Source organism: Protopterus annectens, chromosome 2.part0 (genome assembly GCF_019279795.1).
Source record: "Protopterus annectens isolate FY-2018-M chromosome 2.part0, PAN1.0, whole genome shotgun sequence".
NCBI lineage: Eukaryota > Metazoa > Chordata > Ceratodontiformes > Protopteridae > Protopterus > Protopterus annectens.
In genome coordinates, this window is record NC_056728.1 from 2,616,014 (window position 1) to 2,629,774 (window position 13,761).

The 13,761-nt window shown below is 40.2% G+C and overlaps 1 protein-coding gene across 4 annotated transcripts in view; it reads right to left on the reverse strand.

The window, feature by feature from the left end:
• Nucleotides 1-8,513: 8,513 nt before the first annotated feature.
• Nucleotides 8,514-13,761, reverse strand: part of LOC122792913 (CCAAT/enhancer-binding protein gamma-like) — a 94,224-nt gene continuing 88,976 nt past the window's right edge. For 2 of the 4 annotated variants that reach the window (XM_044060474.1, XM_044060476.1), the window contains exons 2-3: nucleotides 11,987-12,079; nucleotides 8,514-9,128 (exon numbers count right to left, since the gene is read on the reverse strand). In XM_044060474.1, coding sequence (XP_043916409.1) covers nucleotides 8,554-8,976 — 423 coding nt within the window. In that variant the 5' untranslated portion in view covers nucleotides 8,977-9,128; nucleotides 11,987-12,079 and the 3' untranslated portion in view covers nucleotides 8,514-8,553. The remainder of the gene's footprint in view (nucleotides 9,129-11,986; nucleotides 12,080-13,761) is intronic. The other 2 variants (XM_044060473.1, XM_044060475.1) reach the window with 1 other exon arrangement.

The following is a 13,761-nucleotide window of genomic DNA, read 5'->3' on the forward strand; positions in this document are numbered from 1 at the left end:
TTGTCTGCCTGGCTGTAGGTAAGGTGAAAGGCTGTCCCTTGTTGTGGTGACAGGCCTGGGACCACCATCGAAACTCCTGTTGTAGGCAGGGAATCAAGTTTATGATTGTCTCTGGGGTGTGACAATGCGGAGTCCAAACACTTTTTAGATACCATTGTAGTTTCCTCATATGCAGTTTGGCATATGGAATTAGTAGAATGCAAGATGCCATGAAACCCAGGGCCTGCAGAATTTTTCTTGCAGGGAGCTGGGCCTTTGTTGCCATCATTTGAAAGTAATGAGTCAGTTGCCTTTGTCTGGCGTGAGATAAGCCATCTGGGCAGTTGTATTTAAGCTTGCACCCAGGAATATTATCTCTTGAGAGGGCACTAGTTTTGATTTCTTTTCATTTACCTAGGCAAATTAGCAATCTTTTTACAAACGCCAGGTGCTTTAGAAGAATGTCCTTGCTCTCTGCTTGAATAAGGAAGTCGTCCAAGTAGGGATATATTTGAATTCCTTTTTGTTTTGTCTGCAAAATGCAATTACTGGTGACAGGCATTTTGTGAAGACCCTGGGCGCAGTAGATAAGCCAAAGGGCAGTGCAGAGAATTGGTAATGCATTGAGCCTGCTATAAATCTGAGGTATCTTCTGCACGATTGTCTGATTGGGATGTGCAGGTATACCTCCTTGAGATCCAAAGTAACTAGCCAAGCCTCCTTGCCCAGCATGGGCAGAAGTTGTTGTAGTGTTAACATTCTGAATTTTGGAACATTCAGGAAAGTATTTAGGATTGACAGGTCCAGTACTGGTCTCCAGGCTTCGTCTTTTCTGGGTACTAAGAAAAGTAGTGAGTAAAATCCGTGGCCCTGTTCGTCTTGTGGAACTTTTTGAATAGCTCCCATTATCCATAAGAGCAGCAATCTGTTTTGTGCCTCTGCCCATTGGTTTTGTGGCAGGTTTGGCATACCTTTTGGTTTTGGAAGCATGTGGAAGTGGAACCTGTACCCTTGAGAAACTATATTCAACACCCATTGGTCTTGGGTGATCATGTGCCAATTTTTTTGAGAAAAGTGCTAGCTTTCCCCCTAGGGGTGCTGTCAACTGGTAAGAGCTTGGCATTTGCAGAGGGAAGTCATTGTGACTGTTTCCTACAAGGTTGTGATGTCTTCTCCTCCTTTGGGGGCTGAAGCACCCCATTGTTTAGGTCTGTAGATGCCTTGGGGCTGAGATCTGCCTATTGGGCGTCTGTATCTGCCTCTTTGTGGCCTATCTGACACTGGAAAGGACCAATTTTTTGAAGGCCAGTTTCTGCTAAATCTAGGTGGTTGAACCTGTAAGAAATCTTTCACAGTTTGCATTGACTTTGCTTTATCGTCCATTTTCTTTAACACCTCTTCTGCCTTAACACCGACGTATCATGCTGTAGTGGAGCATCCAATAATTTTACTTTAACATGGTCAGGTAAACTTTGTTCTTTCAACCAAGCATGTCTTCGAATAACTGAGCCTGTAACTGCGGCTCTACAAGAAGCCTCTAATAAATCAAAACCACATTGCAGAGTATGCTTTCCCACTTTTTCAACTGCATGCAATAAATCCTGCATTTCTTTACCGTCAGGACTTTCTATATTTGTAACCATTTTCTGCTTTAACAATGACATGAGATACTGTTGATATTTAAGCATGTGAAATGGACAGTTTAAAACTCTTATAGCTAAAGTAGCAGAAGTGTAAACTTTTTTCCCCCATCTGTCCAGAGCTCTGGAATCCCTATCTGAGGGGACAGGATTTTTGGCAGTGGAAGCTTTAACCCCCTTTAGGACCCTGAGAAATTGTTTCTGGGTCTGCAGCGGGGTTTTTGTAAAGAAATTTATTAGTCAGGGACCCTGTAGTACCTGTCTGGCTTTACTTGTGCAGGGGCTAAAGAATCTGGAGACTGACTGGATTCAGAAAAAAACATCATCTACAATATCAAGCATAGGGGGGATAGCTAGGGGCCTGTGCTGAGGCAATAAAAGGAAATCTGAGCCTTTTCGTGGATTCTGAGTAATCCTGGTTCTCCCAATGGAAATGCTCCCTCATGGTGTGCAGGGTTTTCCCAAAAGAGTAATCCTTAGGCGGTGAGTCTGAAGGAATGGACTCTTCAGCATCAGAGTCCTCATAGGGAGGGAGAGAATAGCCCTGGTCAGAAGAAGAATCAGAGGAAATGGAAACCTGATCAGAGGAATCATAATCAGTGTCTTGCCTAGGCCTTTTGTCAGGAGGGGGATGGGAGCCCCTGATTAAAGTAATAAGGTCTTCGGCCATTTTAAGCATCTGTTTCTTTGGCATGGATGACTGTTCTAGAGAATGCTGCACTTGTTTCCTTGTCTTTAATGGTGTTTTTGACTTTGCCTCTGCTGCTCTAGTAGCTTTAATTGTAAGCTGTGAAGGTCTGAAAACACCCTCAGAAGCCGATGCCTGCTCAGCGGCTCTGGACCCATCTGAGGGTATAGTTTCCGTAGGCCCAATACCTTGAGTTTCCACAGGCCTTGGTGTCTCCACGTGGCTGTCGGTTACGGCCTGTGGCTCTGAGGTAGCGGGTGTCAGGGGCTGAGAAAGCGCCTCACTGATAACCGGCGACTGGCCTAGAAGAGGCTTTGTCACTGGTTCTGGACCTCGGATGCCTGTCTTTTTCTTTGTCTTTGCGTTTGCGTTTTTTAAATATTCCGGTCGTTGGTTGTTCTGACGGCATTATGTAATTAAATCTTCGTCCAAAATAATGTAAAGCAAAATCAAACCGACGTTTAATAGTGCATTTATTGAATCTAGCACAAAACCGACAACTAGTAACGTCGTGGTCAGGGCCTAGGCAAGGAATGCAGTAAGAGTGAAAGTCCTTATGAGGTATTTGCTTCCCACAAGAAATACAATTATTAACTTTTACTGACGTCGGTCTGGAGCACGAAAAAGTTTCCCCAACGGGGTACTTAGCTTTATTGAAGACTTCGGTTCTGAAATTCAATTTTGAAAATCTTAGGAGTTGGCCGACTGGCACTTGTGAACTGCTTTTGCTTCGGGCACCGCACGGCAAGAAAGACTGAAGAAAATGTTGTCGGTTGCAACTTTTATACCCCTGGCATATTGACATCAGGGAAGAGGCGACAGCAACCGACGCCGGACCAAGACTGTGGAATTCTGGTCGCCTGTCAGCAGGATAAAACACGATGAACATTCACTATTTAACCATAGCTGTCAGACAGGCTTTATGCAAAATAAATGGATGATTTCAACTGTCATCCCTCTGTACAAGGATGGGCCATCTACAGACACGGGCAACTACTGACCCATACGTCTGACAAGTCTCATATACAAGTCCATAGAAATAACCATCATGGAAATGATAAACAATGACACAGGAAACTTACACACATTGGGTCCAACCCAGTTTGGTTTTCATCAAGCACAGGTCATATCTATTTAACCTGATGAACTTCTTTGAGAAGGTCACTAAAGCCATGGGCGAGTGAAAAATGGTGCACACTGCCTACCTCAACTGGTCAAAGTATTCAACACTTTACTTGAGTAATGTACACAAACTCAATAAATTAGACAAAAAAAACATACGTCACCCAATGGACAGCTAGCTGGCTCACAGATATGGCCCAAGAAATTAGGATAAGGGAGGTTACCTTCACAAAGAGACCAGTCACTAGCAGAGTCCCTTAGGGCTTGGTACTTGGGGCTCTCCTTTTTGACATCTACTTCTCTGAAGTCGAGGCCAACATCAAGGGCCCCCGGATGACTAGGCTTGCAGTCTATTGCAAACTAGGCACAGACACTGAATCCCCCAAAGATGCAAACACCCATCAAGAAGGCCTCACACAGACAAGCAATTGGTGCTGGAGTCATGGTCTAAAACTCAATGCAAAGAAATGACAAATCAGATTCTTTGGAAAGAAGGCCACCCCTGGAAATTACCACACTGACAATACATCCCTAAGAACAGACCCAGTGGTCAGGGATTTAGGAGCATATGTAGACAGTAATCTGGCCTTTGACCATCATATATCTTTGGTGGTGGGAAAATCATTCTGCGTTGCAAAACCTATAAGGAAGGAACTGGCACCTAGGTCAAAGCATGTCATTGTTCCTCTGTACTTGGCCCTCATCCAACCAGTCAGAGTACAGCACCCTTAAATATGTACCAGACCAGGCATGTACAACAATTGCAGTATCCACAGAGGTTCCTCACAAGAAGAATACATGGTATAAAAATGTCCTACATGGACCTCCTCAAAGCTCTATACCTGTATACAGTCTCGTACAGACTGCCTGGCCAATAAATTACATATGGATCCCACTTTAATGAGCCTGTTGCACATCTGCAAAACTAACATTAGAAATGCCCAATACACAGACAAACCCTGTCTGCAACTATAAATAGGACATGTTGGAAGAACAGGTTGTGTCTCTAAAGAGAATATCCCTCCTATGCAAAAGGCTTTCCATTCAAGACATTCCATGATAGCAAATCAACCAAAACTTAACTCAGGTGTATTTAAAAATATTTTGAACCAAAGAAAAGACAATTTAACATATACAAATCTATATAAAGGAGAAAAACTGCCCAACAAAAAGTTAAGAAATATATTAGGTTAAAGAATCTTGGAGGAAGGAATACTTTTGGAGATGTTCATCTAAACAATATCTTTGGGATGCTGGAGGAAACTAGAACACTTAGCAAAAACCCATGCAGACACAGGGAGGACATGCAAACTTTACGGAAAAGGCACCCAGTCAGGAATCAAACTGTAAAAAGTAAGAGCTGTGAGGTGTCAACACTAACTGCTTCACCATCTACCACCTAACTGTATAGTTTCAAATATGTTAAGAAAATGAATAATCATTGAGTTACCCAACAGAAAAATCACTTGGTCTTATTCCGACAGTTAAGTAAAGATATAAACACAGTTCAAAAATAGATTACAAATTAAAAGTCTAACAAGGCTATCAAGGAAAACTAAAAAGCTTTGATGGGAGCAAAGTAAAACTAAACACAGCAAAACCGTGGGATATTTTATAACTTACTTGAAGCCATAGCAAGTATTAAAGTTGTTAGAAGAATGAAAATGACTGAAAACGATTCTGGTTCTCTTTCGTGGGTATTACCTAGAACAGCACTCTTTCAGTGGGGAAGCAAATCTGAAAGTGTTGCTCTCTTTAACATTAACCATGCAGCATTGTTTTCAAGTTAAGACGAGGCTGGATACGAAAATGTAATGGTCAATGAATCTGTATTTGATTGCAAATCAGTACACACTTATTGCATTTTCTTGATGGCATTAGAAAATGAGGCTGTCTTGTTTGCTCATTTAGTGCATGTAACCTTCCCTCTTCCTTCCAGTCCTTTTCCCCTATCAGCCTTTCTCTACCTGCCCCATGCATTCTTGAATGTTTCTTTGGATTCCTTCTCTACCTTTGATTCTGGTATTCCATCTCATGGGTCCACAGCACTGTGAAGAAGCACTTTTGGTGATCCAGGCAGTAATATGGTCCTACAATCTGTTACTTGTATCCCCTCCTCACTACGTCCTTCCTGTTCAAGATGACCTCTTCACATTTCCCTGACATGATTCTATATCATCATATTCTTAGTGCCTTTTCTGTTTGGTGGTGACATGAGTTTCTGCTCTTCTAGTCTGTAGTCAATAGTATTTACCTTTCATCTCGCATATCTTTCTGATGGTTTTCCTCTTGACCCCTTTCAGTACTAGATGCCTTTATATGACCTCCTAGACAGTTCCAGTGTATGTATGGCCTGATCAGGGCCTGGCATAGTCTAAGTATTATCCCTTTTACTGGGACAGGCTACCTTCCAACAATATACCCCAGCATTTTGTTTGCTTATGGTCTGCCCTATTATTATACTCTTGGTGGTCCAGTCAAATCAAAACAGACAAATTATTTTTCTTCCTCTTACCTCTGATTCCATTTCCACAGATATTTCACATCAAGGTTTTTGTGTGTACTTTCATTTGGGAACCATAACTGCCACCTTTCAGCTCACTTGTTCAGTATTTCCAAATCCTTCAGATTATACCTGCCATTCTCCATGTTCTCCATTGTTGCACCTATCTTTGTGTCCTCAGCAAACAGACTGATCCTGCTCGGTTTCTCTTTGACATGTCTGAAATATATAAACTAGAGAGCAGCGAAAGAATACTATACTAATAATGACATATACCTGAATAACAACTTCTGGTTATTTCAACTGTGTGTAGCAAAAGAATACTATACTAATAATGACATATACCTGAATAACAAATTCTGGTTATTTCAACTGTGTGTATTTTTGGGAAAATTGATTATGCAGTCCCTCTCTCTCTTTCGTTTTTTTGGTATGATGAAGCCAGAAGCACTTTCTAAACACTTAGGGGAGACTCAGTGACATTTTATCAATTTGTGGAAGGCTAAATGTGATGAAAATCTGAGGACCTGTGACTCCTGTAAAGTCAAAACAGCAAGACAAAGAGAAAGGCACATATCTTCTGGGGTAGATAACATTATCATGGATTTAAAAGGTGACAGATTATTTATTAAACTAGACTATGAATTCTGATACCACCAAACGGAGTTCTAAAAGATTCAGAAGAAGGCCTGAGAAGGTATAAGGTATTTTTTTTGGAGTAAACTCATAATGAACTACAGTGGTAGCATGCCAATATATAGCAAAATAAAAAAAGGAGTATAACAAGTACTACAACAGGTCATGAATCAAGTAAGATAAACCGGCTTAATAATAAACAAACACAGTTATCTGATAAAGATTAGAATTTTATGGTTTCACTTTTTCAGCAGGACAGAAAGGTCACCTCACCCAAACAAAGTTAAGACATCATGCAGTATGCTGTCTCCGAGAAAAACAAAAAGTAAGGAGTTTGTTAGGAATGGCAAAACTATAGTTCATGAGTTATCAAGAACCTTAGCACAATAACATCACCAGCTACGGAACAAATACAAAAAAAAAACGGTCTTTCATTTGGCAAAAATCTGCATTTAAGAAATTAAAGGAGAGTCTGAATTGTGAAATTGTAATGAGTTATTCTAATTTAAAATAGGAAATTATTTTACAGGTAGATACTAGGCTAGTATAAATGGGTCTTCTGCCAAGAATAAGGCAATGGGAACAAAACCATAGCTTATTGGCAGCAGATAAAAAATAATCAGAATGACAAAAGGGCTTTAGTAATTCAAAGGTAAAGAACTCCGTTCTTTCTTCTTCTAAATATTCAGACAAACTGGAAGTGGGCAAAAGACACTTTAAAACTGGTGGTCTGTAAACAGGTACACCAGAGATCCGAAAGTATGACAGTTTTTCCTACATGGCTATGGAGTTTGTTTTTTTTTTTTACCACAGGGGGAAGCAGCTATAAATTAATCCTATAAAGTAGATTTGAACAACAAAGCCATAAAATATGTCTGCAACTACTGAATGCATAACAGTAGCTTTCCTTATAAACTTCTATTACATTACCTATGGCTTTTAAAAGGAGCCACAGCAGAGCTAACAGTATAGAAAGAACCAGAAAGTGGCACCACTTATGATGACAAGAAGCATGCAAGTGTGGAGGGGGCACTGGGTATAGCCAAAAGCACTCACATGATGCCGTAAAATGTGAGCTCCAATTGGTACAGATGTTACATTGCGGCTTCTTTTGGCTGATCCACATTTTATTGCCCCACATTAATATGCACTGGGTGGCAACAGTTGTAGTGCAAGGTGAAAAAAGGAACGGCCAAACAAGACCAACGAAAGCAGATACCTGAATTGTGCAAAATGTGGTTACAAAGAAAAGGCAAAAAAAAAAAAAAAAAAAAAAAAAAAAGCTGACCATTTTTAACATTCTAAGCCCTGGAGAAGCTCACATGACAACACTCAGAAAAAGCAGACAACTGAAGGCGAGCACTTTTTCATTAACTACCAAGTGGCAAATGCAGATAATAACTTACAAGGAAGGAATCCACAACATGTGCAGAATTAAGGGCCCTCACACATCAACAGCAATAACTGATTATTCAACCACAGCAAATTAACACTTGTGTTTTCACAAGCCGTGGCCTTTCACCGATAACAGTTAATGCACAGTACACCTAAAATTCAGTTATAAAATTTCCTGCAACTCTCATGCTGGGAACAGATCAGTACACGTTCTAAAAATCAAGTGCTCCATTTATATATCCATTTAAGTTAAAGCTTCTAGTCATGCTGCTGTGACCTGTACGATATGTGCTGCATATGTAATTTAACTGTTTATTTATTTACATCCTTCATCATACACATGCACATAATACTCAGACGTACTATTTAAGAACTTTGGTTGAAGGTGGTCACAAAAAAAAAAAAAAGAAGATTAAAAACATTTAAATAAATCATTTCGGTACTTACAAAATCTCTCTAATTTTCTATTGGCATTTACAGATTTTGCATAATTTTCAAATGGATTTAAAACCTATTAGTTCAATACCATTTTCAATGAAAATCTGAAAACCATCATACAAAATTTTTATTTAAACAATCAAATACAATGTTTACTGTTTAGCAGTACCATCCTGGCTTTGTGAATAGCTGTCCATAATAACAGGCTGTACATTGTCTGCTAGGCTGTGTGCATGTTCAAGAAACAAGTCCTTTAAAACACTGAGTTCCTTTGAAAGGAGTTTAATCTTAGCTTCTAAACGTTCATTTTCTTCCTTCAGCTGATTAACTCTTGAAAGAGTGTCGGCAGCCTTCTGTTTGCTTCTCAGACGGCTCTTCTTAACAGCCATGTTGTTGCGCTCCCTACGGTGACGGTACTCGTCGCTGTTCCTGTCCATAGAATTGTTCTTTTTGCCTTGCTTGCCAGTGGGTAAGGACTTCCCCCCAGGAGAAGAAGCATCTGTCATCAGTTGAGGCACTTGCTGTGAACCACCAGTTTGTACAAGAGCATGAATCACTCCATTTTGATTAGCCATTGTGTTTCCTTCACTTTGCTCACACACAGAATGGCAGACTTGGTAAGCAAATGTGTTTGTACTCTGGAGGTTTAAAAAGTGTGTTATAACTATGGGCTGCTCCTAACGAAAATGTGTTTTCTTTCCTCCGTTACAGGAATTAATGTTGTCACCTGTTGGTAAAATAAGAAAAACTCATAAAATTAAGTGGCAGGTGGTAATGGGCAAACACAAAACACACAATCTCCTCAGTTTATCAACAATTATGTCAACAATACAATTACACTCAGCAGTCCCATTCTGAAATCCATACTTGAATGTATCTGGACACATTATGCACACCTTTCAACCTCTTACCACAAGAAATCTGGACAAAGGCCCAAAATAGGGACAAATTAAAACAAATATTCTTCTAAACGTAGAAAGTTGCTAGTATAACAGGTTTTGTGTTAGCATGAATTTTCTGATATAAAGTCTGAGCCTCAAATGAGTGTCTTTATTTAGTTACATAAACCCTCAGTGATTTGCCAAAAAAACAGAAATTTTATGAGGAGCACACCAAAAATATAAGGCAAAAATCTGGACAGTTTAGCAACACTAATAATAATCCAATGAGGCAGAAAAGGAAAATGGGTGGTTTTAGCTAAAAAACTGTAAGCTACACATCAGAAATGCCATTGGTATTGCAAGGGCTAATCAAAGGGGGAAAAGACTTCCTTATAGTTCGGTAAGCAGATGACACTTTTGCTATGATGAAGCCCACAATAAATAATCTTTGAACTTATCAAACCTTTCTCCAAAGCAAAGCTCAATTACAAAAGAAAAACATCAGCAGTTTAATGGAAGGTTAATAAGAAAGGTATTTGTTTATTGGACAGTCTTCAGTATGGACATAAGAAGTGGGCCCCAAGAGAAGGATTTGTACAGCTATTGTTGAGGCTGTATAGGTAAGACAGGCCTGAAGCAAGTGTAAAACCAAGGCATGCAACTAATTTTAAAACAGGAAGAAAGAATTCATGATGAAAAAATGAGGTCAAGAAAGCCACAAACCAAGGAGAAATAACTGAAAACTAATACTATTAACAGATTATGTTCAAAGAAGTCAAATTCAAAACCAAGGTCAGGAAACATACAGGTAATGGTAAGAAGAAAAGAAACCTAAGTGGTACAAAATGGGAGAGGAATATACTACAGATGTCCATGAAGTAATACAATGCACAATGAAAAAAAACTTGAAAATTAACAAAATAATCTGTTGCCAACACTGATAAGGAGGGTGGGCACTCCTGCAGGGTGTGAAATAAAAGACTAAACATCAGTGTTTGGAATGTCAGGGTTCCCAACTACAAGCAAGATAAGCAGAAGGGAACACTCTTCTGTATGGGGATTATGGCCTCCAAGAATCAAGCCACTTGTAGAAGCAGATACAACACAAGACGTAAGAAAGCAGCTACAGCTGCACAGACTTCTTTAGCATCACAGTATAAACTGTGAAGTGTTGTCAGCAATTACTACAAAAAACTGTATGTCCTAGGGCAGACGTCTGGGGCAAACACTGAATGACAATAAAAGGAGGGGAATAATGCTACATTTGGTTCAATCTAAGACTGGAGTAGGTGAATTCAGGATATCTCACCACAGTCTTCAACTTCTTGCACACATTAAATTACACACTTCTGATCCCAGACAAGACTGCCAATCACAAAAGCCTCACATTCCTGCTCGATACCCCTTACAGCTGAAGTCTTCACTTTACTGATTCCAGAAATGGGTCAGAATACCAAAAACATTTTAAGTATTGTTCTTCTTTCGGCTTTTCCCGGTTAGGGGTCGCCACAGCAGAACTCCGGTCCGCTAATGATTGGCAGTAGATTTTTTACGGGTGCCGAGATGCCAGCTCGACGCCCAACCTCCAGCGAAGGCACACCCATTCTACGCATGTCTTTCAAATGCCACTCGACCACGGGGAGGACATGCAGACTCCACACAGAAGGCACTCCAGCCGAGAATCGAATGGGAGAACCTCTTGCTGTGAAGCAACAATGCTACCGCTGCACCACCGCGGCTTAATCTGCTTAATTTTGTTACAATACTCACCAAGTTTTACTACTACAACTACTGCTCGCTCCCTCTCTAAAGCGAGCTATTATAAAAATCACTTTGGCAGATTCAGATCGGCAGTCCATACTGTGCACCACAGGTAGTATGGACAGCATTTTAGCCTTGGCAAACACAGATATGCAATTCATAAACAGAAATGCTCATCTTTCAGCTGGTGTTCAGAACAGTGTAACCAATAAAGCTGTGCACCATTCACTGCAACATTTTATTTCAGCGCATAACAGACCATTTATCACAGGTCTGCACCTGGGCATAGTCACAGTTAGGCCTTTTGAATGCAAGAAAGACAGAAAACATTGGCTAATAAAAGAGCTGTGACCTACCAAATAACAGTGGTATTGACACTGGAGGAGTAAACAGTAACAAGGCCAAATGGATTGAGGATATAAAAAAGAACAGACACAGGACATATGGGGCAGCAATGGGAGGAGTTAAAGTGCACTGTGGTACAGATCAACAAAAAATAAATAAATAAATAAACACAGGAGAAGAGAAAATGTAAAGCATCACTTTTCAACTTTAAACTTTTTTTGCAAGAGGCTTAACCCCTGAGACCACTCTGATCCAAGAAGCAAGTCCTCCACACCTCCTGAACGTATACATACCAGCTCCAAGATCCCCATACCTCTGAGAAAAGGGAATATTCAGAAGTAAACAATCTCATTAATGTAAGTCTGTACTTTCAACCATGCAGTCTCGTTATTCCGGGAATCACATTAATAAGTCTTGGAATATCAAACAGTTACAATCTCAGATTTAATAATGCATCTCTGCATTTTCAGCCATGCAGTCTTGTTACTCTGGGACTGGGTGGTCCATACTGTGAGCTCAGGACTGCTACTGGTCAAGAATGAATGAGTAAGGGAGTCTAGGAAGTTGAGGTTAATAAATAATGTAGTTTTTCACTCACAGTGGAAAAGAAACAGCTAATGATGTGTGGGCCAAAAGGTTCAACTCTAGCAGTCTGGGCTGCTGTTCACGAACATACATATCTCCCGGAAATCTGAAAAGAAAAAAAGAGAGAAACTAATACATTTTGGACTGCTCTACTAGAAATGTTGTGGGAGAATGTGTGGACATGGAATGCAACACAAATACTCATGGAAAAAAACATTCTTGCATTTCTTCCATGGGATGACCTGCAGGCAGTGAAACACCCCTGTATTCATGAAAAGAAGCTTCCTGGCATTTCTTCTCAAAAGTTCAAACAAAAATGTTTTTCATACATTTATTAACAAGGTAAACTCACTGACTATGCCCCTCTTCAGGACAACCCCGCAGCACTTTCTAGTCAAGTGAACTGCTCAGAGTCACACAGCAGGCAAACTGAGGTGGAAGAAATTAAACCTTGTACCCTTGAATACAGGAAACAGTTTAAAACATGCCAGAGCCTTAATCCTGAATGTTAACTCTCAGACAAATCCTCTGCTCTAATTGCCAGGCATCATATCACCATCATCACTAGCAGAAATTGTTTCTTTCTATTGCACAAAGGACCTCGTTTTCTACCCTGACCCTATGAACTGAAGCTCACTGCCCAACTGTACGAGTATCATGCAGTTTCAATAGAAATACTTACCTGTAACAATGGAAATGAAATCTGCAGAATTTCTACCAATGGCTTGTAAAAACAACCTCAAGCTCCAAACAGGGCGCAAAACACTTACACATAGTGCATAAAAAAAGGGAATGTGGAACTGACAGTAAGGAGCCCAAGACAAACTTGATGAGCCTTAAACAAAAAGTCCCACCTCTTAAAATAAATCATCTCAAAGATAATACCCATGCAAACCCAAGCACAGCATTTACAGCCCATTACTAAGAAAACTCTTAAAATTTTAAACTTATAATTTAAGCCATATATGAAGAATTCAGAACTGTTTACCGGGTTCATATTCTGGGTCAAAAGCACCCTAGTAACAACGGCATGCCTGCGTGACCCTAAAACATAGTCATAATATACTTGTTTTTGTGAACGGACAACTAATTAAGTTCCTACTATACAAAATTTCAATTTCCTAAATGCAATATTAAAGCTCCTCAACATTGCGGTTTCAGGCCTGGGCAAAGCACAATTACAACACTTTACACCATCAGAGACAATATTCCTTAACAGACATGGATCACCACAGAGAGGTCATCTAAGGAAAGCATGAGATACTGGTTTAAATGTATTGATCTGATTAATTTGATTATGCCATAGGCTCGATTACAGAGTTAACCAGAAAAGCAAAGCTCCAAAATATAAAACAAAACTCACACAGCCACAAAAGCATTCATGATGTAGATGCTGTCAAGCTTTTAAGGATTTCTCAACACTATGACTACTCCAACCTGATTCAAGAGATAATAACAGTGGGCAAGGTATTGGGTGTTTTGGTGAAGAGACTGAATCTGCCCATGAGAGACCTTCATGGGGCTTCGCACTGGCATCAAACTGTATTCCCTGCAGGTACTGTCCTATATCCACAATGACCAGACCCCACTAGATGAAAAGTATCTGCACTAACAATGTTTAGCCAGCAGCCTCCTTTGACTTTGGATGAAGGGAAGGTGACAAGAAACTGTGACATTTACATCAAAGGCTGTTCCAGATACTCACAAGTGAGTAGGTCAGTACCAGAACTGTAGGGCTCACAGTCTCAAAAATGGCTGCTGGGGGCACATCTCTTGCCCCCTTCAGCC